Source organism: Onychostruthus taczanowskii, unplaced genomic scaffold (genome assembly GCF_017590055.1).
Source record: "Onychostruthus taczanowskii isolate IOZ18803 unplaced genomic scaffold, ASM1759005v1 scaffold18, whole genome shotgun sequence".
Classification (NCBI taxonomy): domain Eukaryota; kingdom Metazoa; phylum Chordata; class Aves; order Passeriformes; family Passeridae; genus Onychostruthus; species Onychostruthus taczanowskii.
The window spans coordinates 14,245,025-14,269,508 of record NW_024499017.1 but is presented as its reverse complement, the minus strand read 5'-3'; the positions used below and the strand labels follow the sequence as shown (position 1 = coordinate 14,269,508).

At 39.5% G+C, this 24,484-nt stretch overlaps 1 protein-coding gene across 4 annotated transcripts; it reads right to left on the bottom strand.

The window, feature by feature from the left end:
• Positions 1-52: 52 nt before the first annotated feature.
• Positions 53-24,430, bottom strand: ADAT1 (adenosine deaminase tRNA specific 1). Of its 4 annotated transcripts, none has more exons than XM_041400605.1 (10): positions 24,318-24,429; positions 23,721-23,912; positions 22,903-22,971; positions 21,171-21,225; positions 20,261-20,388; positions 18,094-18,712; positions 16,264-16,409; positions 13,933-14,032; positions 10,256-10,342; positions 53-5,009 (listed from the first exon to the last, which is right to left on the bottom strand). In XM_041400605.1, the coding sequence occupies exons 2-10, from the start codon at positions 23,887-23,889 to the stop codon at positions 4,877-4,879; spliced, it is 1,506 nt and encodes a 501-aa protein (XP_041256539.1). In that variant the 5' UTR covers positions 23,890-23,912; positions 24,318-24,429; the 3' UTR covers positions 53-4,876. The 4 variants fall into 4 exon arrangements, with proteins under 4 accessions (XP_041256539.1, XP_041256542.1, XP_041256540.1 ...); XM_041400608.1 differs by having other exon boundaries at positions 23,721-23,842; positions 24,318-24,408; XM_041400606.1 differs by lacking the exon at positions 24,318-24,429 and adding an exon at positions 24,049-24,186.
• Between the last annotated feature and the right edge of the window lie 54 nt (positions 24,431-24,484).

Genomic DNA, 24,484 nt, shown 5'->3' with positions numbered 1-24,484 from the left:
CAGCTGCTTATGTTACTTACTAGACATTGTACAGCTTCCCAAACTTTAGTGTGTGGCTGCTGATACCAGGAAGAAACAAGGATCTCTTTGTAGGTTTCAAAACCAATAGCTTCAGAGCTACTATATCTCACAGCTACTTCTATTTACAGGCAGAGACAAACCCTTGGATTGTGTGGGAGAGGGTGGAAAAACCAGTTAATTGACCTAATTGAACAGTGCTGGAGTTTGCATTCTGATATTAAAGGATAACACTGCATTGAAGAAGTAGGATCACTTTGACCTTTCTAAGCCAGCAAGGAAACCCTAAATACAGTTTAGATTCCTATTAGAAGTTTTAATTCACTTTCACACTATGTGGTGCATAACATCTAGTTTTTAAAATGCTTCCAGTTACAGTGAAAATTTACCACTTAACAAACTTAAATCAAATTCATACTAACCCAAATCCCCATGAAGATACATGCCTAGAATTGTTTAGCTCTGCAGTCATTCACAAGTATTGGCAGAAGGACTCAAAAATGTGAACGTAGGAGCCTGTGAAAGGTTGACACTACCCTATGACTGTGGCTTGACACAGTAATTGTGATGCATGTGCTTACTGCATTTGAGAATGTGCTGTTGATCTCAGTAAGCCTTTCATTAGTCAGAATAGCACTACATTGTAAACCACTGCTTTAGGAAACATTCTGTCAGCGCTTCCATCCTGAATTACTTCTAACTCCCTTTTCACACATTAATGTTTACTCTTAACAACATTTTTGACTCAGAGTGAAGAAAAGTGGTTTCACCTGTCATTTTTTAAATTACCTTTTATTACTGGAAAATGTTCTGTTTCTTTTATTCTGAAACCTTACCGTTTTTCTGCAGTTACCAAGTAGTATTTTTTCTTACCTGTTACCAGAGGAGTAAGAAACACTTAAAAATGCTAAAGTTAGTTACATGCCAGCAAACAGATGTATCTAAAACCAAGAGAAGATGTTATGATTGAAGTAACTTTTGGATTACCCTTCATAAGCCCCTAAAACCCCCAATAACTGCTCTCTTTAACATCTCTGTATTTGTTACTTTAGATTTAGGAGCCCAGACACATAAGCAGTTCCAGAGAATGTAAAGATAAATATTCTACAGCAGTAACTTCACTTGTCATCTGCAGGGACACGTTACATGGCAATAAAACATCAAGAGGTTTCCTTTTGAAATGCAGGGGTGAAATGCATCCCTTTAGATAGAACACTCCTGTAAAATTATATAAAGTATTTGTCCCCGTTTGATCTTCACTTTCTGTTAACCCTTCAATTGATGCACTGAACAAAAAACAAAGACAGCAACACCTCTGTGTCACTTATCTTTAAGCTAAATTGAAATGTCATCTCCAATATAACTAAACCAGTACTGGATGAATTTAGTATTCAGTCAATATTTAATATATTATTACAGACCATTATTACATTATAGACATTATTATAGACCAAATTTAGACAATTTAGATGGTCTTTCCTCAAAAAAATCTTGCTTCTACGTGTATATACGTTAGTTGTATATATTATGTACCTCTTGTTGCTGCAGCCCTCTTATGACATTATCAGATAGTCTGAGAGAAAACTCCAACATTCTGCCCTCAGCAGCACAACTCTAGCTCTTCCTTTCCTCTAGTGCTTAATGGATTTATTGCAGAGCCTAGTGAAAGGCTGCATCTTGTTTTGGGCTCATGGTTTGTTTTTCTACAAATACGGCAATTGAAATACTCTTCAGTTTACTCCCAATGTACTGAGATCAGTAAGCCTTCTGGCCTGTGTTAAGGTGAGCAATGGAGGCACACTGTGAAGATCAAAACCTTGCTTTTCCAAAGGCAGTGGGATGCTAGCATCTGGTCTTGTGGAACTGCAGTCTCAAGGTCAAACATGATTACTGCTACCCTTGCACAAAACCACTTGTTTCTATGCTCCTATTTGATTTCCTTGAAGATAAGCAGGCAGTCTTGTCCTGCCTTCTTACTAGATTGAAAACAGAATGACACCTCTTAAAGTGATGCTGTTAAAGACATCCCACTCAATGATTACTTTCTTTGTCCTGGCAATCAGGAGCCATTGGTCCCCAAACAAGTTTGGGACTGGCAAGGACCTATCTGGGTAATACAGATGTGCTCATTTTACATATATGGTGGGAATCTTGGTGCCCTCCTGTGCTTTGCCGCTCCCATTGCCAATTGTTTGCTTATCCTCATTAACCATGCACTGTGGGCACTTCATTCCTGCTGCTTCTCTCCCTGCCAGCTCTGCTGTCCTGTGGCAGAGTCTCTGCATTCTGCTGTCCTCTCCGTGCCTTGCCTGTCTTTGTTTTTCAGGGTGTCAGCTATCCCAGTGCAAAGGAGTGATACAGGCTTGGAACATGTTACCTGTTCCTTTCCAGGAGCAATTCTTCTGAAGACCTGCTGACAATGATCCAAGTTTAGTTTCTTACCAATTACAAAAGCAGAGACTGTTCTTTTCTATCTCTGCATTTTTCCCTTCTGATTTTTAGAGCAGTTTCATGGTACTGCCAACAGCATTTCCTGACATTTTTGAATGAAACAAGTGCAGCATTTAAATACTGATTTTCTATCACAGAAAGGCCATCCAGTTGAGGATGAGATCCCACAGGCTTAGCCCCTCAGCCTTTTAAATGCGGTTCTGTTTCAGCTCCTTCCTTCTCTTCACATATTCACTGACTTGCTCTAGGCTTCAATATGTCCTCAACTCCATCCAAGAAGTGAGGTTAGCATCAGTGTTCAGCACCTCAAAAACTACTTTTAAACCTGACAGGTAACAGAACAGCAACAGTCTACAGTTCACAAGCATTTTAGAAAGCCACAAAAAAAATCTTACAAGGAACAATCCTAACAACCAGGCTCAAATTTTAGAAAAGAGTTAAAAGACTTTGAACCATATAACTGCTTATCTGAAAACTGATGCATGACTACAGAACTAGTCTTACATAACCCATTTTAATATTGCAGCTGGATAGGAAATGGGAACATTCCAGTCTGGTCAGCAGGTTCACTGCAGACATTGTTGATTAACTATGGGAAACTAGGTATGTTAATAGTTTCTGCAAGATTTCAGCTAAGAAAAAAGGTGAATTTCAGGAAACTGGTAATCTACTGATAGCTCTTTAGGTATACTATAGAACTCTGCCCTTGGAATGCTACTTGCTCGATTACAGGAGCAGCTACCATCTGTCTTCAGCAGTTCACCCTGTAACCCATGTGCAATGGCATCTGGCCATTTTTTATCCTCTGATGACTATTGCAAGTCCCTAATCTCCATAATCCCTTGCCCTCTACAAACACATAAAATTACTTCCTCCTCACCAGTACAACTGGTATTTCTGCATGTTAGTGCTGGATTTGAGAGAACGGGCACATGCTCACAGAATTCAAGTTGTTACTTCTTCAACAAGAGAACTATTCTTACTTGACAAGTCAACCTAAGTGTGAAGTAAAAAGGATTTGCTGCTATCACTTCTCATACTGTAACGTTATGTGTACTGTTTGGTCCCGTATGTCGCTCAGTTTGACAACAAAGGCTGTTTGGAGAACTGCTGTGCCCATTTTTCAAATCCAAAACTAAGGACACCAAAGAACAAAAAAAAAAAAAAATTCAAATCACTAAGGAATTTTTAAGTTCCAAATTATCCTCTTCTTTCATCCTGACATTGCCTTGTCCAAATATTTTATGAATTTTGGTTTACATGAGAAAAATACAAAAGGAGGACATGCTCAGTAGCAGTTACACAGTCCTGAAATTGCTCACAAAAGGCAATAATTGGGACAGAAGGTTTAAGGAGTATTACAGACTGCTTCCCCCACAACTGCTCACAGTGTTGACAGTCTTGTCATGCAGATGTTAGTTGGTCATAATAGAGAATAGAAGGGACATGCCAGAGACTACTTGCAATACTCCCCAAAGCATCTCCACTTCTGCCAGGCTATTAATGAACACAAGGAACAGTGACATAAATGGCTGAGGCATTTCTGCTTTTAATTGACCATTTCCCAGAAGGGGGCACAGAGATGGACAGTGCTTGAAACACTGAAAAGTAGGTAAATGTTTGCCTGTAATACACAGGATTGGCCAATTTGAACTAAGTCATTCAGGAGTTTTCTTTCCTGCCTACAGAAGCAAAGTAGTTGAAACGTTATCTGGCAAAGTCCTGAAATAGAGATGCACAGAATATCATAAGTAGTATTATTTGACACAGACTCCTCCCCAGTGCTTTTGCTTCTGCTATGGCAATATCGGTGGCCATGTTTAGTAAATAGCAGCATATATGAAGGATTCATATATGAAAAAAAGAGACACTTTAACAGAACTAGTTTTTCCAGTTAGAAGCAATGGGATTGAGGGACATAGAAAATTCTCCCTGGCACCAGACAAGAAGAGCTCAGAGTTATGAAAGTACTACTTATTATACATGAGGGTTGTCCCAGCAACAGAAAAACAACCACAACATTATGAGAAGTGGAAGAAAAAAGTGGCACTAAAATTTTCCATACTAATGCTTGAGTTTCAGTTGACATTACTTTCACTGCAAAGACTATGGCTGGTAGATCATACCATCAGATACTAGGATAGCACATCACTGCTTCCCTTATTTTGGAGGCGGCATATTGTTTCAAGCAGCTCAGAATTTTAAGTCACCAGTGATCGTTTTCTATATTTCAATAAAAAGGGGGCTCCAACTCAGTAAAAATAAAAGTATTCTCTAAATTGCTTTCCTTTTCACTCTTGTCTCTTTATAGCACAAACTAGAGGGCGTCTTTTTCTGGCTCTTGAACTGCAGAGGTATCTGCTGTGGACCAGAGCTTATTCCTGGATTCACACAGTAACATGGATTCTCATGTGAAGTGCAGGTATTCCTTGGCATTCTTGACCCAACCCAGCAGAGCTTGGCTACGCAGCACTCTCCAGGCTTCTTGATAATTTAATGCAGCTTCCTTGTAGTCCCAGTAGGTTTTTAGCGTCTTCATCCTGACAGAAAATGCACAAAAATTAAAACAATTCTATGATCCTATTGAATATGAGGTCACAAAATGAAAAAAGAAATCAAACATCTAAGGACATGACAATCTCCTATGAACTCTTCCATGCTACTTAGTGAAATTCTCTTCTAGGGAGACTTGGAGACACCCATGCTTTAAAGCTAGACATCATCATCAATCTTACAAAAGGAAGCAAAACAACTCTTCTAGCACTAGAAATGTCTGTGTTTGACTGTGTGACCATAGGCTACAGAAAACTTCCATGACAGCAAAAACCACTGAAGCAAAGCTGAAAATGCAACTAGGGTGCTTTGAATTGGATTATGAATTAGTCGTAGTGTGCTAGAAAACTGGCTGAAGGGAGAAGGACAGAATGAACTGGACAGTTTTTCTTTTCCAACAAAAAACTAACAGGTAAGAATGAGATAGAAAATACTGTCTTTTCTTTCCCTCAAGCAAAAGACACACGTCAGTTTTGGTGTTATTCCTCTTCCTCAAGTACCAACTATGCCCCACAATCTCAGCAGAACAATTGGTCACTCTACTGAGTACATTACACCAATGATTTTCAAAACAGGGAAATTCAGGTCTAGAGTATCTGAACACCAGTGCCTGTAAGACAATTTCATCAAGATTTTTTTCCTTTCCTTGCATTCCGTTCCCAACCTCTTTCATTTTCCTTTGCCAAAACACCTGTCAGCCACATGTGATAGGTAATGTTTATACCTTAAACCCAATATGAAGGGAAGATCATAGGCAACATTACCTTCACCAAGAAAGAGAAAGAGCCAAACTACTACAGGAAGCCTAATCTGTGAGGTCTGGGAACTACTGCACTAACTTCTAAAACAGGCTTTCAAGCTCAAAGGCAATTATGATCACCTCCAAAAAAACCCCACAGCTCTCCCATAACAGCAGACCATAAGAAGCTCTGTTTGAGGCACTCAGCATTCTGCCATGAATTTATTTCTAAAACACGTTGACATGCAAAGCAAGCCATATTATCTATCCTTCAAACCTTGTGTTCAAAAAGGTGCAAGAGTGGAGAACCCGTCTATGCCGTTGCTGAACACAGGAGATATAGTCTCTCTTAAAAAACCTGCCCTGCGCTCTTATCACAGCCAATTAATTTTCTTTTCTCCACCTCTTTCACATTATTCATACTCTGTGAAACTAACCTGGGAGCTGTTCTCAAAAGTCCCACATAAGGGCCCCACTAGAACTCTCCCCCACCTGGCCAGTGGAATGGTCACGGAACCCCATTATCTGTACTGGATCTGGAACGGGAATCCTCCATACTGTGAACTGAGCAGGAAGGAAGAATAACAGTACAATCTTAATTGTGATGGCTTCTGAACACAATTTAAGAGAAAAAAGGATTAGTTATTCATTTAATAAGCCCAGCAAGAAAGTCAGGGCAGGTTTATTTTACAAAGTCTCCCTTAGATTCAAACAAAGGGCAATACAGCCAGCCACACCTTATACAAACAGCAGTGCCTGGAGACTCTCTACGGTGGATGCCACTGTATGACAAGAGAAGGTTTTCACTTCCCCAGGTGGTGACTAAGGCATGTTTTTTCCTAACAGCTGGAAAAAAAAAACCCAGTAATGCAAAAAATCTCCTTTGCCACATTACCATCAAGTGATCTGCAAACAATACCACAGAGGATTGTATGTAACAATTCAGATTAGCAATAGCACAACACTGTCCAATGGTGCCTCACCATTCCCTTGGCAGTGAGCACAGAAAACATGAAAAGAAAGAAAAAAAAGATGGATTTATGCACCAGTAGTTTCAAAATGATAACATGTGAGAGGGAATCAACGGAAGAAAATTAGGTATGATAGGTGACAGTAACAGGTAATAAATAAACATTTATTACCTGTTACAGTCTACCCAGAGAGAGGACAGAATTTAAGTAAGGCACAGAAGACAGATCATAAGAATTACTGCAAAGGAAGAAAGAAGGTGGGACAGCATTATACAGACTATCTGGTTCTTAGAGAAGCAGCTCATACCAACCAAACACCACCTCCTTCTCAGTCTCATCTGAAAGCAAATAAACTAAATCCTGAAAAAAACCAAATTGATGAATGTCATGCTTAACATCTTAGATAAGAGATATTACTATAAATACATAAATTTGACTTTTAGAAGAGTCAGCAAAGGTCTGGCCCCAGTAGGCTGCCTACCTGTTCCTATTTAACAGCACCCACACAGATCCTCTGTGTGAAGAATGAATTAGAAAGTCACAAAAAGCAGGAGTAACAGATTTAGATACACACCCCAAAAAAAACCCAAACAAACAAACAAAAAAAAAAAAACAACCACCACAACCAAACACAACAAAAAAAACCCACCAACACTAAAAAAACCCAAACAAACAAACAAAGAAAACCACAAAAAACCACCCCAAACCAAAAACAAAATAACATCAGAATAGAATCAGTTCCATGTAAAGCTTTAAATTCCTGGTTCCCAAGTCTGACAGTGGGCAACAGTAAATGCAGTAAATGAAGGCAGTGTTACATGAAGAATAACCCTTGTCCTAATATACCCTACAACTACAAAACAAGCTGTTCAACAGATTTGAAAGTATTACAGAATGAGCATTCTTTGATGGATGGAAAAGATGGGAAGCAAGAGAAGTGGACTAGAAGAGTCAGGGAAGGAACTTAAGAGTCAAAGTGGAAAAAAGAAACTGCATGATAGCACAGCTTCAGAGCCACCCATTTGTGGGAAGAGATAACAAGATACATTTGAATGTGAAGAAAATACAAAAGTGGTAACAGTTAAATACACAGAAGTTTAAAGAAACAAGAGAGTGTAGGATTTTTTATCTTAAGTTCACTCAAACTCAGACTCCAAGGGGGAAAGAAAAATCAAAACATCAGAATACCATGTAGGAAAAAAAGGGAAGATGCAGGAAACAGCAACACGAAGACACTTTTTAATTGTGCTTTTTAAGTGAAGAGGAGGAAAGGCAAAAGACCTCAAAGGCAATCAGCTGCACCAGCTGACTGGTGAGCTAGCACCTCCTCTGTATAAACAGAGTTTGTGCAGTGAAAAAACGATGTCACATCTGTGAATCAGCTGGACTTTGTCAGGAGAAGCCCAGACAAACAAACAGTAGAGGACAAAAAAGTCAAAGGAAACAACATGGCCAGTGGTCTAGAAAAGCCCTGAGGTGAAGTGACTTTATGTAAGCAGCATGTGAACAGCATAATGAGTCACCTACCCAACAGTGCACAAGGTCCAAGTCCATTTTGAGGAAATTATGACGGCTAAACAAGAGAGGACAAACTCCCACCCAAAAGAGGCTAAAAATGTTGTATTTCAAACTGATTTAAGGACAAAGTATCTCTACCCATAGAATCAGTTGAAAGCACCTCAGCAATAGCACGGTCCATATGGACATTGAAACTTTGAAAGAGTTCCGAGACAATTCCATAGACACAGAAGGTAAAATGCAATCTTTAATTCAACAAAACTCAAAAGCAAGCAAGACCCAATAATTAAAGATCCAGGATGCACTTTGGCTAAGTTTGTTGCATCTACTGTCTTAGTACCATGAAGGGCTGAAATGGCCTATCTCCCCTACTTTCAGTCACATATGCCTCCTGCTTCCTTAGCATGGGCTTTATCTGCTTCAGATTTACATTAAGTTTGTTAGTCCAAGAGAAAACATAGAAGACAAGGAAATTGTTTTCAGCCACATTACCTAGCTGAACTGGCTCATCATGAGATTGGAGAAGTGCTACTGACACACAGGAGAATACAGGAATCAACAGCCAGTAGCAGCAGTGAACCACATCAGGAGCAGCTACAAGCAGTTAAACTGGCTCAAGATTTGGAATACCTGCATACTAAAGCTGGTGAAATTGTATCTGGAAGTAAGTCTAAAATAAAATAAACTTTGCATGGCAATGGATTTGGAACCCTCTACATCTCCCAGAGTCTAAGTTTCTGTACGTGTGAAACTATGCTTTACTTTATAGTATACCACCAAATACATAATGCAACTAATGCTATGCCATACTGAATGATTACTGGAAGTAATTAACTCCAGTCTGATAAATGAAATTTGTTTTTAATAATATAAAGGAAAATTCCAATTATGGCTTCCTTCAGACAAAATCTGCTTTATTTTCTAACCAGAAGGTCTCTGTGCAACACATGCATTGCATAGAAAGAGCCCTATCTATCCTTATCAACCATATGAGAGAAAAATGCAGAAAGAGCACTATCTCACTTTACTAGCTCTTACTCCACCATATGCTAAGATGAAAACTGATTTTAACCTAAACTTAAAAAAAAAAAAAGTTTTTTTTTACTTAAACTCTTCCTTCTTGTGAAACAAAGAAGTGGAATTTGACAGAATTCCAACACCAACTAGATATCAATATCTCCATGGCAATTTTGGGACGCAGGATTTGAATACCACCAAGGGTAAAGAGCTGCAGGCTGTTGATCTAATAGCTCATATTTTCAAAAAAGATCCCACTTCCTCATCTTGTGTCTCTTTTCACGTTTTTCAAGTATCAAACTTTAACAATGGACTTACCTAAAATGAGATTCATGAGCAGATACTGTATCATTACAGTATTCTTCAGTTTCATTAAGATAATCACAGAATCACAGAATTTCTAGGTTGGAAGAGACCTTTAAGATCACAGAGTCCAACCCATGTTCTAACACCTCAACTACATCATGGCACCAAGTGCCACATCCAGTCTTTTTTTAAACACATCCAGGGATGGTGACTCCACCACCTCCCTGGGCAGATGACTCCAGTATTTGGCCACTCTTTCTATTAAAAACTTCCTCCTTAATTCTAGCTGTATCTCCCTTGGCGCAGCTTGAGACTGTGTCCTCTTGTTTTGTCTGTTGTTGCCTGGAGAAAGAGACTGACCCCCAGCTCAGCACAGCCACCCTTCAGGAAGCTGAAGAGAGTGATAAGGTCACCCTGAGTCTCCTTCTCTCCAGGCTAAACAACCCCATCTCCCTCAGTCGTTCTTCATACAGCTTGTGTTCCAAGCCCCTCACCAGCCTCGTTGCTCTCCTCTGGATGCACTCAAGTGTCTCAACATCCCTCCTGAACTGAGGGGCCAGAACTGGACACAGCACTCAAGGTGTGGCCTCACCAGTGCCGAGTACAGGGGAAGAATGACCTCCCTGCTCCTGCTGGCCACACATAAAACTCCTCCTTCTAAAGGCAATTATAATGTCTTTACCGTAGAGTGTCTGGTAGATCCTCTTGTGAAATACTTGTCACCAGCTTTTGGAATTTATGGAAGAGTTCCACTTTACAGATTTTGGATCTGATATAAAAAAAAATTTAAAAATTAGGAATTCTGATGGAAAAAAAATCATAAATTCACTCCACCTTACAGCAGCACATCCCTGCTAAACATTTATGATAGAAAGCATTATGTTCACTTCTCAAAGAATGTAATAACTTCTCTATCATTTAACTTTTCCTACACCATCCAAGCTGCCTGCATACCTTTTCCCTTAAGTTTTAAATGCTATATTGACAAAAAGCTGCATTGCCCTGTTCTCCCAGCCAGCACTCACCAGTCTGCAGAATGAACATTTTAATATCACACCGTTATCTGCATGAAGCTGCACTGTCATCAGTTCACAGCTGCAGTAAGGTTTAGCCAGAAGGACTAGTCCCAGAACAGATCAAACAAGCACACCACTCCAAAAGCTTTTTCAAACTGTTAAATTTTGTATTATCCAAAACAAATAAAAGAAGGAGCAGAAATATCTGGAAAAATGCTGATGTTTTCACAATGGTGACAAGGACATATTCAGCAACAGCTGCAGGGCAGTTAAATACAAAGAGGCTCACCAAAAAATAAAGTGAGACAAAGTTTTAAAGATCTTTAGAAGATACTATATACATCCATCAGCTTTGAGCCCTTCTACTTCCCCAAGGAGAGGACAACCAGAATCACTGTTTATAAAGTGTAGTTTTGTTTTGAATGGCCCAGCTGTTTCCTCTATTTAATTATCTTTGCATACTTATCTTAACAATGACAGATTCAGTTCTCCAGCTGATGCTGGAGAAATGCAAGCTGATTCTCCAGAAGCACTGAAAACAAACTCAATTAAAAAAAAAATCTTCCTATGTTGCTAGCATGTATTTTAAGAACATCCAAAATGGCATAGATTCAAAGAATCTCCACAAGGATCATCAAGTCCAACTCCTGGCTCAGGAAAACCCCAATAATCCCAGCATATACCTGAGAGCATTGTCCAAATGCTCCTTGGACTTGGACCACTGCGACCACTGCCCTGGAAAGCCTGTTCCAGCACCCGACCACCCTCTGGGTGAAGAACCTTTTCCTAATATTCAGCCTAAACCTGCCCTGACAGAGCTCCAGCCATTCCTCGGGCCCTGTCACTGGCCATGAGAGAGCAGAGAACAGGCCTGCACCTCTGTGTCACCCCACAAGGAAGTTGTAGCCTGCTGTGAGGCCTCCCCTCAGTTCGCCCTTCTCCACGCTGAACAAACCAAGTGACCTCAGCTGCTCCTTGTATGGCTTCCCCTCCAGACCCTTCATCATCCTGATGGACTCCCTTTGGACGCTTAGAGCTTTATCTTCTTATATTCCTGTGCCCAAAGCTGCCCCCAGGAAGTGAGGCCGCACCAGAGCAGCGCAGAGTGGGACAGTTCCCTCCTTCACCTGGCCACCAGTGCTGGGCCTGATGCCCCCCAGGATGAGAGTGACTCTCCTGGTTGCCAGGGCACTGCTGACTCATATCCAACTTGCCATTAACCAGGACCCCTAGGTCCTTTTCCATGGCCCTGCATTCCAGCCTCTGATTCCCCAGTCTGTCCATAAATGCATGTCACCCTATGCCACGTGCAGAAACTGGCATTTGTCTTTGTTAAACTTCATATGGTTGGTGACAGCCCAGCCCTGTTATTTGTCAAGGTTTTTCTGCAGGGTCTGTCTTCTTTCAAGGGAGTCAACAGCTTCTCCCAATTTAGGGTCACTGGTAAACTTAGTGTACCTTTGAGGTCTGCATTCAAGTCATTTATTAGGATGCTGAAAAGCACTGGCCCTAAAATAGAGCCCTGCTGAACCCTACTGGTGATGATGGCATGCAAAAATGCTCTAAAATTTAATATTCAATTGAATCTGTCAAAGTTTCATCTTGTAGTTTTCGGTGCTTTAGTTAATTAAGCATTAACAAAAGCACATACCAGACATTTACCTACAAATTCCTTTTAGTCAGTCAGCCTTACCGTCCTTGGTATTTAATGTCATCTAGCATACGGAAGAGGGGGGAAAAATCACAAACAACACTTCCCAGCAATCACCCTGAGATTCCTTGAGAGGAAAAAGAATGTTGAAATACAAGTCTTGTTTATTATTAAGCACCATCAGTATTTTCATTATAGAAGTTCCTTTTGTGACTGTTTACCTCCAAAGTGTAAATAGTTTACCTGTTCATTGACATTGTTTTTAATTCTGATTTCCTAAGGAAACAAGATGTTTGTAATCACACAGTCTCATAGGCTCTAATAACTTTTGAAAGTTTTAGTGAACGTCAAGCACATATTGAGAAGAGGTTCTTTCAACAATAATTGAGTTCTTACACTTCTGTGCTAATTGCCAGCCAGGAGATGGCTCTCAAGTTTTAGAGCTGATGCACAAATGCTATGTTACAAATTTAATCCTACTGAGAAAAAGGGGTTAACTGGTTTGTTTGATCTTTCACATGTCTTCTGGAATACTTACATATCGCATATTGAAAATAAATATTCTACAGTGCACACAGAGCCTGTCTTAAAAGATGCACGAAGTCACCTAGGTCACCTATGTTAGCAATACCCCAGACACCAATACTGGTCACAAACCACAAAGTTCCTGGTCTTCTTCTTTCCACTGAAAATTTGGAAATACTAGGATATACCAGGATAAACTTCAGTCAAATCGGGCCTAACTTCAAGCAGCTCAGAATGTTCAGACAAATGAATAAATTCTCCACAAGAATTGTCTAAGCTGTATTTACTATGCTATTCACCCCTTGTCAGGATTGTCATCATCCTTCCAAAAAGTCTGGGAAACATGAACAATATGACCATTGATAATCTGGTAGTATAATCAGCCAACAGCTAAAACACGAACACCAATCCTTAAGTTGAATTGCCACAGAACAATGACAATTTTGGCCACCTCACCTAAAATGAAGATAACATAAAGATGGAGAAATTTGTCTGCAATTACTTATAAGTAATTCCTCTCAGCCTCAAGAAAAATAAGTAACTATTTCTTTAAAATATGATTGTTGATAGAGGATTTCTTAAAGAGTTGAGCGACAAGTTGGCTGAACCAAGTGCCAAGATGGAAAGGTGACATGTTCATGTTAGGAGTGTGCTGCCATCATTTCAACACATTTTCAAACTTTAAGGCAGAAAGTCATGTTTCAAAGCTACACTTTTAATGATCATACATCTTTAAAAGGATGGACATTAAATGGAGGACAGCTGGCTTGACTACTCAAGTAAAAGAAATCTCTAGAAAGAGAACATGCAATGCACACATTTCCAGCACAGTCAAAACCAGAAAGCAAAAATTCTGTTTCCTTCAACATCCTTTTACAAGTAAACACCCTTTTAATAAAAACTGATTGCAGTTCTTCACCACCATTACCTACAACGTTCTCAAAAGGTATAAAGAAATAGGATAAACTTGTTAATTCTCATGTAACTTCCATTATTCCAACTGCCCTTTCTCCCTTGCACAGTGACTCTTCCTTTTCCCCAGCTCTCTACCTTCCCCCTTCTTCACCACTCTCTAGATTTCCTCCTGTTCTGACAACATCACATGAACTGACAACAGCATGTAAACTAACAAATAAAACATGTCTAGATATTACAACACTCGCACACCTGCTCTGATGGCTCCCAATCGCCTTCTTTGTTGTTCCCTGTCGGAAGCCATCTGAGGTGACATCCAGAGGTTGTTCAGGGACTGCACTCCAACTGATAGCTGTAGAAGACATTATGAACAAGGGAGATGCTCTTGTCACAGAAGCAGAACCTAACAGTTCCTTTCATTCTATTTGTTCACGTGTTGGTTCCCAAAATAATTCAAACTAGAAAGAGGACCATGGTTTTCCAAGGCCAGAATTCCAGTATGTAAAATAATGTTTACTTTAAAAAAATGAAAACACACACACACACACAGAGCTTTCATCTTAGTTAGGTCATTTAACAATCCATGCCTCTAAATATCTGGCCTTCAGCTTTGTAATTCTCCATTTCTTAGGGGGATTCTACTTTCCTTTGTGTATCCTGTCCAGACAACGCATGAAGAAATTTCCAAGTTAGATGGCTTATTTTCACATCAGGCTGTGAAATACTGCCCTTAACTACTTGCACCAGTCACTCTATGTTTTCCTTCTTAATTTATGGTCTGCTATTATTTTATTGTGTACTCTAAGTAGTTTCATGTTTGATAAGTGAAATACACCAAATATTTGTAGACTTTACTTGAAAAAAAATTATTAGGTAGTAGTCAAATAAAAATAATTTGTTGAAAGAGATAACAAGTGCCAACAGCCTTAAACTCTACCCCACGTGTGAGAACATTGCAATCTTCTCAGATTGTAAACTTCTTAATGCTGAAACTCTGCACACAATACCTTACAATTTCTAAGTAATGTGCAAAGCATCAGCTGCATGTCAACAGAAACTGACATGTCCAATATGTCTCTCTACAGCATAACAGCAGATTCTTCAACTTCTACCACCATGAGACAGATTCCATTTCCTAAATTCTCCCTCTTCTCTGTGTTTCTAACAAGCAAGAGTTGCACACACATTCACTCCTAAGACCATCTTGTCACTCAAGTTGCTTAGACTGCTAATGTTACTCACTCACATTTGTATTACAATTCAGCTGTAGTATGCCAATTGTACTTACACAGTGATTCAAGTACAATGCTGTATCACTCTACTAAATTACAGTCCTGTGTAACATGAAATAACATTAGATACACAGGACTGGTATTAAATCCTCCACACGTGAAATATCTAAAAATCACCTGGTTAGAGGATGTCAGTTTCTGACAAGCAGATACAAAGTTATTTAAAAATTAAAACATTTTCCATTCTTTCACTTTTTCATCATTATCTCAAACTTCAAAGCACTGAACAAAAAAGATACTTTCTTAAAATAACAGCTGAAATGTTCCTATCAAGCATCTTTCAATACTCTGTGTAACAGCCCTAAATTTAGAGTTTATACTGATTTTTACTCCTTCAAGAAAAGAAACCACCTGTCATAAAAAAAGTATGCTAAGGCATCATTCATCTTTATTTAACAGAATGACCTGAGAAGTCATTCAGGAGAAGTCAGCAAGAAAGACATACACTGAATTTAGTCACAGCTGCTTTCAGGCCTTTTTTGGTAATTCAACTGGCACTATTCTTCAGTGATGAAATTTGTTTCCTATCTCACAAAATTAAAGTAGTCTCCTTCCAGGCACTTGTAAATAACTCCAATTTAATGAATGTGAAGTCCATTAAGGAACCCTTTGTCTCCATTCTATTTTATCGTTAGCTCTATAGCAATAGAAAACTTCCAGTTCTGATTCAGACAGAAAAGTCTGAGCAGAAGCAGAAGGCAGGCATGTCCAAGCTAAAGAAACTGCTTAGCCATGCACACAGAGTAGCAGCTCCTATTTTTTTTCCCCAAATGAGACCACATTGCAAAATCACATTGAGACTTATGCATTCATTCATCACCACGGCAAAAAATGCCATGCCTAAAATATCTATCAATACAACTTTTACACTACACTACTCTGTATTCTTTCTTCATTCACAGATTTTTGGAGCAACTGCAAACATAACTCAGCATGGCAAGTCTTTTGTTCATTACCACAGAGAATGCTAAACTAACTGAAACAAGAAGTCTTTTGTTTTCTTCTTGTATTCAACTTTTGTTTCCCCCTGGTTATTTTCTGTCTGTGTTTAATTATAAACTCTTAATCACATCAACCAAGTTTATTCAGCCTGAAAACTCCCTACTGGAAACTAGAGGCTGAGACAAATATTATTAACAATTAAGTCATGACCTAAAAATAATTTCTTGCTTTTTGTACTTTGCCACTAGCATACTGGCAAGGAATGATGTTCCATTCCAAACAACCAAACCCACCTCATTTCTATTTGGACTTTTGCACACAGTTACGCAACTAGCCCAAATTAACTCACCTGCACTACAAGGAACAAGTTTTGTTTTGCTGTTACTTTGAACTTCCTGAATTGCTTGTCGGCTATGTTCAAATTGAAGATCTGATTGCAGCAGCTCAACCTCTTGAGTAACAAAACCATCTGGTAAAGATGAGATGCGCTGACATCTACAGTAAACACAGAAAAATGCAAGTGATTTTCAGTATGCTCTTCCCAAACAAGACCATTTTGCACCATTTCCCTTCATTATCTAAATTAAAACTGAATTGAACATGAGTTATTATAGGTGAGACAAGGAGGTCTGGAGGCATTTTTCCCTTCAGAAAAATATTTATTAAATAAAACCCCAAAAGCCACATTAGTTTATTAGGACCTTGTCCATCCTGAAAAAATATATAAATTTGCTTTTAAAAAGGTCGAGTTAAAAGCTATTATAATCAATTAAGTATGCAGGACAAAAACTGCAATATACTTCTGCAATCACAAAGAAAAATAAAAATCACAAGGTATTTACATAGTCAGCTGCATTACATCTGGAATTGTTTTATGAGGTTAAAGGTTTATAATCAAAGCCTAAAAACACACAAAGTATACCTACAGTTCCATGTATAATCTTATCTTTGTTACCTTAAATTACAGTTACATACTGAACAACATTAGGATCATATAAGGAAAAAACAGCATGTGTTTAATCATTACAATATTTACACAGAGCAGGAATTAAGACTGAGATTCATACTGTCAAATTCAATAGTCTGAAAAAGTGCCTGACTGCACTAGGACTAACAAGGTCAGGAAATTCTTGTTATGTGTCACAGAATGAGGAAAGGACTATCCAGAAAGCTCCACCGGGTATGTCACTAGAGTTTCTCCATTAACAGACTTAGGACCACTTTTATAATCATTCTGGAAGGACAGAGAAAGAGACAGAGAAAAGGAATTACTAAACAAAGACAAACCTTTCATAGGAACTGGTCTAGTAACTACCACTTAAAAAGAATGGTTCAGCTCCCTGTTTTTTTCTTGCTCTCCTTTCCCTTCACTCTGCCCAAATCCACTTACCATTCTCTACTGCTCTACTCTACTGATTTAGCCTCCCAAGTAAGAAAAATATTCACTTCCTATCCTTGTTGCTGGGATAGTTTTCATCACCTGAAGAATCTGAGTAGAAAGAAGGCCAGTGCACAACAGATAACCTTTCTCATTTTGCGGCAGTGCATTTCATCTCTCGCACAGATCTCCCTGAGGTGACAGGTTATGTTATGAGAGCTCCACTACTCACAGCAAGGAAAAAAATCAGCTCTTGGATGTAACTGAGATTAAAGAAGCAGACAAATTTTTACCACCATGAAAACGCATATAAGCTTTGCCTCTCCAGTGTAACACAACTGTCTTCTTCCAGCTGACCAGTACAATCTGTCACATACTATGTGTCCTGAACCACTGTAGTAAATCAGAGAACAGCTGAGGTGGGAGGGGAACTTCTTGTAGGTTATCTAGTCTAACCACCCCTCCTCCAGACGGGCAACCTACAGCCACCTGCTCAGGACAGTGTCCAAATCACTTCTGAGTAACTCAAAGATGGGAGACTCTACAACCTCTCAGGGCAACCTCTGCCAGTGCTCCATCATCACCACAGTAAACAAGTGCTTCCTGATATTCCATGGGAACCTCCATGCTTCAGTTTGTGCCCATTGCCTCTTGTCCTATCACCAACACCACTGCAAACAGCCTGGCTCCATTTTCCAAGACACATTATCAAAAGCTTACTAAAGTTCTAATTTTTGTATGACACACATTGTCTTCCAAAGCTCCCTGACTCCATACACACCACCTGAGGAGAGCGCTTACCTTTCAATAACTGCTCTCCGCATAGCTTCTTGGCTATATGGACACTTCCCTACTACAATTGCTGACAGATACACCGGATACTGCAGAAAATGCATCAGGAGAGCTCCTTGACACCCTAACACATTCCAGCGAGCCAGTTTATCACTGCAGGACATAGAGCATGTTCTGTCTCCTCGACCTGGCTTCACTCGTAATAATCCCACACAGTGGTACCCCAAACCAGGTATTCGGGCATCATCCAGCTCTCCAGGTACACACTTTGCTCCAGTTCTGTGAACATCTACTACCTTTGATCTCACTAAGCCAGTCTCCTTATTAGCTGTTTGCACCTCTGCAGAACATTCACAGCTCTTCTGATTTCCGTTGTCTTCTCGTTTAACAGATTCATGCTGAATAGCCAGGTCTTGAGTGATTACAGAAAAACAACCACCACCATCAGTTTTCATTCTCTTCATTATATAACTCCTTGCCATCTCCTCTGTTTTTCTTTTATCTTCTGGACATAAGTGATTATGGTTACTTCTACATTCTGCCGACTGTCCAGCTTCATGACCTTCAGTCACTGGCTTAGAAAGCTGGTTCTCTGGTTCACTGATTGGAAAAATAGAAGCATCTCCACCTGGAACAAAAGAAATAACATAAAATTGGCCAAAAACCCATCTTGTGCCTGGAACACATCATACCAGTAATATTACAACTACTAGCAGCTTTCACAGATCTGTACTCAGGAAAACTTAACTATGAGAACACATTTTTGAAACAACATTGTCCTGTGCCACACTGAATCAAATCTCACTGAAATTTGAGCCAATACATGCTTAATTTAAAGTTCTGCATTCTATGTAAGAGATAATCAGCAAAGCAAAATTTACAACCCAAAAAGTAAAAGGTAACAAAGGCATTTGACAGACTACAAGAAGTGCTGAAGACTCACAGGAAAACCAGACTGATCTAACCAAACAATATGAACCTCAAAAGATTAATGAAAGAATAATCTGTCCAGTTAGGCTGAAAGCTTTAATCTCTATCACTGAAACAAGCTCAGAACCAAAATTCTGAAACCCAGTTCAAAGCAAAGCAAACCTGACAGGCCTGTTGATTTATGTGAGAAATTTCTCACAATGTGAGAAAAAGAAGGCAATGAAATATTCTCACTAATAAATTTGGAGACGTAATTTCTATTCTCAAATGCACTAATGAAGAAAAATAATATTGCATATTCCAGCAATGCACTCAAAATCATGAAAATGTATGAGCAACTAACTCAGTCTGAAATACTGATGAGGCATATTTTGAGAGCTCTTAAAACTTCTTTGCTCTGTAACAGACACAGACTAGCAGTTAAAGAACACACCAATGAGAGAGCATGGTAACATCAAGATGCCTGATATGTTGGGTAGACCATGAGTCCACATTCCTTCATTCTGTCAATACACCTTCATCTTTGTGGTGCTGTTTTTTTTTTTTAACACACAAAGAATGTTTTCCATGACAGAAGTTTCATTACATTCCCAAAGTTTTGTGTTGGGGACCTAGTGATGTTTCATCAATGGGGCTTTTTTTCCCGTTTTTCAGGAGCATGGTTTTGGTTTGTTGGGGGGGTTTTGTATGAGTCAGTGTTGGCTCTTCTCCCTCATTTTTCTTTTTGCTTACTTTTGGGTTCTTTGTTTGCTTGTTGGTTTGGGGGTTTTTTGGTGTTCGTTGGGGTTTCTTTTTCTTTGTTTGCTTCATGGGGTTGGGGGTGGCTGCTGGCTAGGTGTGAAGTATCTTCCATTTGGTTGTTTTTAGGGATGGTGGTAAATGTCAGTATTTTTTATTAAAATTTTAATCCAAGAAGATAATGTTTGAAGCAAAGCAATTAGGTAATATGGCAGGACCTCTGACAAGTATGTTATTTTCTGGAAAGAAAAATAGCTACTGTTTAAAGTTAAACATTCCACTATGTAACGAACAGTACATCAGACTTACTGAGTTCTCCTGAATCACATCCAGTGAGACAAAATGCCAATCTATCTGTGGAGTAAAATACATCTTTGGGTGTGTATCGGTAAACATGAATTACTGCCTCACTCTCAATCCAGACCAAAGAGAGACAAAAGAAAGACATGGGGCAGAAAAGATTCTACAAGTGGAAGCAAGTGTACTTAGTTCACTACAGCATACTCACATGGGGTATGACTGGAGAAGAAAATAAATATGATATTTGGTTTGAGTTTCCATTTCCCATTTTCAGTTCCTGGACTAAAGATACATTGCTGATCGGAAGCTGCAAGCCATAACTGATGGAGAAGATACCTGTTAGGCAGAAAGTTTTCATGAAACATTGACTTCCTTTTTGATGCATGAGAAAAAAACCCAAAACTTAAATGCCCTCTAGTGTCTGTTCTTTCCTGATGGGAGTCTATCAGGAGCCAATCAGTTATGCTTCTACAGAGAGATGGCATCCAACATAATAAATGTAATCACATTATTGGAACTTTAATAATAGACCTCAAAGATTTGGGTTCAGTGGAGTTAACATTAACCATTTTGAACTGTATAGATAAGGTCATTTCCTCCCACTGTGTGTGTTCTTATCAACTCTGCAATTCATCTTATTCTATGAGACTCAGTTTAGTGACATCAAATTGCAAGAAACGTACTCATTTCTGCAGAATTACTGTTCCCCTGGCTCAGTTCCCTGAACCAGTTTATCTCATGTAAATCAGATGACTAGCATGTGGAAAAGAGCAAAAATTCTATCCTTGACTAATAGTCATCAGATCTGCATTTATGTCACACGAAATCAGATCCTAATTCTTTATACAGAGGCTCCAGAAGAACAAGAAGCAAGCTTTTGTGAAAAGACCTTAACACTACCTAGAAGTATAACAATTAATCTAAAATCCTGCTGACAACAGGAAAAAGAGTGTTGCCCACACAGAAGTAATGCAATCTTTCACTACATTCTCATATGTGAAGCTACAAAATTTGGCTACTTCAGCAATAAGTCAAAACGATTTGTATCACAACAACCTCAGGTGGCACTGAGTAACAGCACTGTTACAGTATTGAGTAAAACTTCATTCACACCTCACCTCTGGAAGCTCCTCTTGGCCACAATTTCAGCATGGCTGTCATTCAGAATGTCTCCTAAACCAAAACCCAAATGCAAATACTAAGTCATTACTAAAAAAGACAAAACAAATGGAATTCAACATAGGACAGTTCTCCATATTTATTACTATCTGAAGGTTTCCCATTGGTTTTAGAGTATTGCAAGATATTTAAACTTCCAATCACAACAAAAGGAGGTACACACATGAAGGATAAAAGTACTCAGTCTGCAGCATGTCAGAGACTTCTCTGAATACCAAATTTTAACTCTTCTGGTACTGGAAACCCTTTGAGTTGAATAAACACTACCATCCTTCAAAATCTTCATGACTTTTGTTTTCAAGGGTAAATCCTGATATTCTCAAAACACATTCCACCAGAAAATTTCAAGTGTTTGTTCATCTTTTGGTTCAAGAATCTTTTTGAACTATGTCCTCCAATTTAAACTATTTTTCCTGCAAATAATTCTGACACTCACTAAGTATGCACATCTCATCTTCACCTTTCCTGAACAGTATCTGCCTGTTATGTTATATAAAGGAACAGGAGCTGTAGATCATCTTTTATTTCAGAGGTAAAAGGCCAAGTGACAGAAATCCTCCTTAACAGTTTTAAAAATTTAGAAGTGATATAACAGATAACCATTAACATGACCTACCACCAAGTTAAAAATGTTATCATAAAAGGAGAATATTTTCTAAATTTGAGATTACTGAAGACAAACAATGGCAAAACAAACTAGTGTTAGTTTTTCCTAGACAGTTTTCTACTTAGACCATTAATATCTAGATTGTAAATGATACAACAGTTTGATCATAATTTTCCTAAATCAGTCAGAAAAATGCCTATATCAAAACTCTTCTGAGACAGCCAAATCATAAGAAACATCCAAAAAAAGTTAAGATACAAAATGTAGTTTCTTCTCTTTTGGTCCACTAATTAATTTCAAAATGAAGGATAATATAGAGAACATGAAGTAGCCTAAACCAGATACAGGCAAAACCATTTCTCATATGTCAGTCTAGTCCTCCTCTGAAGTCTAAAGAGGGTAGAAAGCCCTGTACCTACACATGCACAAACACTCTGCCCACTTAGCCACTTTTCAGCATTCATCATTACTACAGCTTCTTCCCTGTCCTAGCAGACAGATACATCATAAGTTTAAAAAATGGACACAGAAAGCATGGAAAGTCTCCTACAATACACAGTAAGAAAAGATAGTTGCAAGAAATCACGCATCTATCCCTTACATTTACTGTACAACACTTAAAACTATCGAGCAGTAATATGCAGTAAGAAAGAAAAACCCTATTAGTACCTTCCTGCTGGTTAGTACCAGCAGTGGTAACCTCTTGCATCAGACCCCAACAAAACTAGACTGCAACAGGTAACCAAAGCACAATTTGCTTATGTTTTGTTTTGCTTTTCGTTATGAAGTCTTTTGAGTATGCAGACTCAGGGCCTAAACTACACATTTCCAAATATAAGAAGTACATTTAGCTTTGAGACAGCAAGTGCAGCAAACCTTCATGGCAGCCATTGTGGCTGCCTAAGCTCCTCTCTCATTGATGAAGGAAGGTCTGCCCCACGCTTCTGGCTTCAATCCAGAAAAAGTCTGAGCAGCATGCCTTGGACATTTTCATTAATTCTATGACACCAGCAAGAAAGAAGGTAGCATATGTAGTCTATTCTTAAATTTTATACCATACTTACCAGTTTTTCGCATTTTGTTTTGACCAATACATTTTGTTCCAGTTCCCATAGCAACAACTTCCTTAGTTACTGAAAAAGAAACAACATTAAGTGAAAAAACTATCACCTCAACTATTGGCAGAAGCATTGCTCTCATACAGTCATACTGGTAAGACAACACACAGAACACTGAGTAGAAGGGAATGTACAGAGAGGCAGATCATGCAACCTTACAGAAAGGAAACAGATCGAGAACTGAATACAGCAGGCAGAAACACTAATGCTAGAAAAAGTCTATGACCACATAGGAGGAATGCTAATACAAGCTTGATATGCTCGACAGCACACAGCAGACTCCGCCATAGCATTCCTCAAGCACATAAAAAATAATAAATATGGGATACAATCTGCCTAACAACACTGAAGTGCCACTAAGGGAAAAGAAGATGATGACAAACTAACACAAACACAGGACGTAGTAACCTGTTATAGGAGAGCAAACCTTTCTCGGATTCTATCAAATTGAACATGTTTTTTCAAGAGTTTGTATTAGGAATTCTGGTCCTGCCTAGACTTTCACCACATACTGAACAGCCAAATGAAGTCTTTCATTGTCTTATTTACAGTCTGGGAAGAGCAGCATTTCACTAAAACCTCCTCTTTTCAGACAGAAGTTGTGAATCACAACAATCGCAAAGAATAAAGAATTTGGGTAGAGACCGATGAAGGAAAGGATGTATGTTTTTTTAAAGGCATCTTAAAAAAGGAAATATAAGGCATCAAGAACCTTCTCTGCCCTTCCCTTCTCTGCCACCCCTATCCCCAAAACTCATTCTTACCCTGCAAGTTTTCTGGACTATCAAGAGCCCCTCTTTGGGCTGCAGATTCCACTTTGACAACAGCTGCCACTGAAGTCCATTCCCTGTTTGGATCTGGTTTCCCCTGCTTAGGAAGTCTGGTCCTGTAATGCAGGTAACATAATCCAGCGATTTCATCAGCTGACCACATGGCTCTTGATTCGAGTGCAGGTTCTACATAGAATTGGATTCCATCACAACACTTGAATAACAACCCCCAACTCTTTAAATGCTACCATCTTGTTCTGCACGACAATTTCCTGCACCACATTTCACCAACAAAGACATCATGCCTTTCAGGACTACTTACAGGAAGTAAATTATTCCAAATCGCAAGAAATAAAAAGCAACGCTAGCAGCAGCAGGTGGGTTTGCTGGGTTCCCAAAGCTCCCATATGCAGCAATCAGGCGCATGCATCACGCCGCCACTCCGGTGAGGTCTCTGCAGCACACCTGAGGCGCCCGGCACCACCAGCCTCCTTTCGAGGCGTCCCCCTTGCCGACAGACCCGAGGCAGCCCACGCTCCGAGGGCGCACCTCCCGCCACTCCGGCTGCAAGCCCTGCAGGCCCCTCCCTACCCTGCGGGACACCGGCGCCGCTGCTCCTCGCCAGGACGGGCGGCGACACCCGAGCCCCCGGGCCCCCGCCGCTGGTAGAGCGCCCCACGGCCTGCGCACGCGCAGCCGCTTCTCGCGCGCAGCAGCCGCCGCTCCTGGCGGCTCTTGCGCAAGCGCACAAAGACTCA

Excerpts from the sequence above, each read along its gene's own strand:
- ADAT1 (XM_041400605.1), bottom strand. The coding sequence starts at position 23,889 with ATGTGGTCAGCTGATGAAATCGCTGGATTATGTTACCTGCATTACAGG. Across the intron at positions 20,389-21,170 it reads GCCAAGAGGAGCTTCCAGAG|GTATCTTCTCCATCAGTTAT; the intron begins GTGAGGTGTGAA and ends TCTGCCTAACAG. Across the intron at positions 16,410-18,093 it reads CGGAGAGCAGTTATTGAAAG|ATGTCAGCGCATCTCATCTT; the intron begins GTAAGCGCTCTC and ends TGTTTACTGTAG.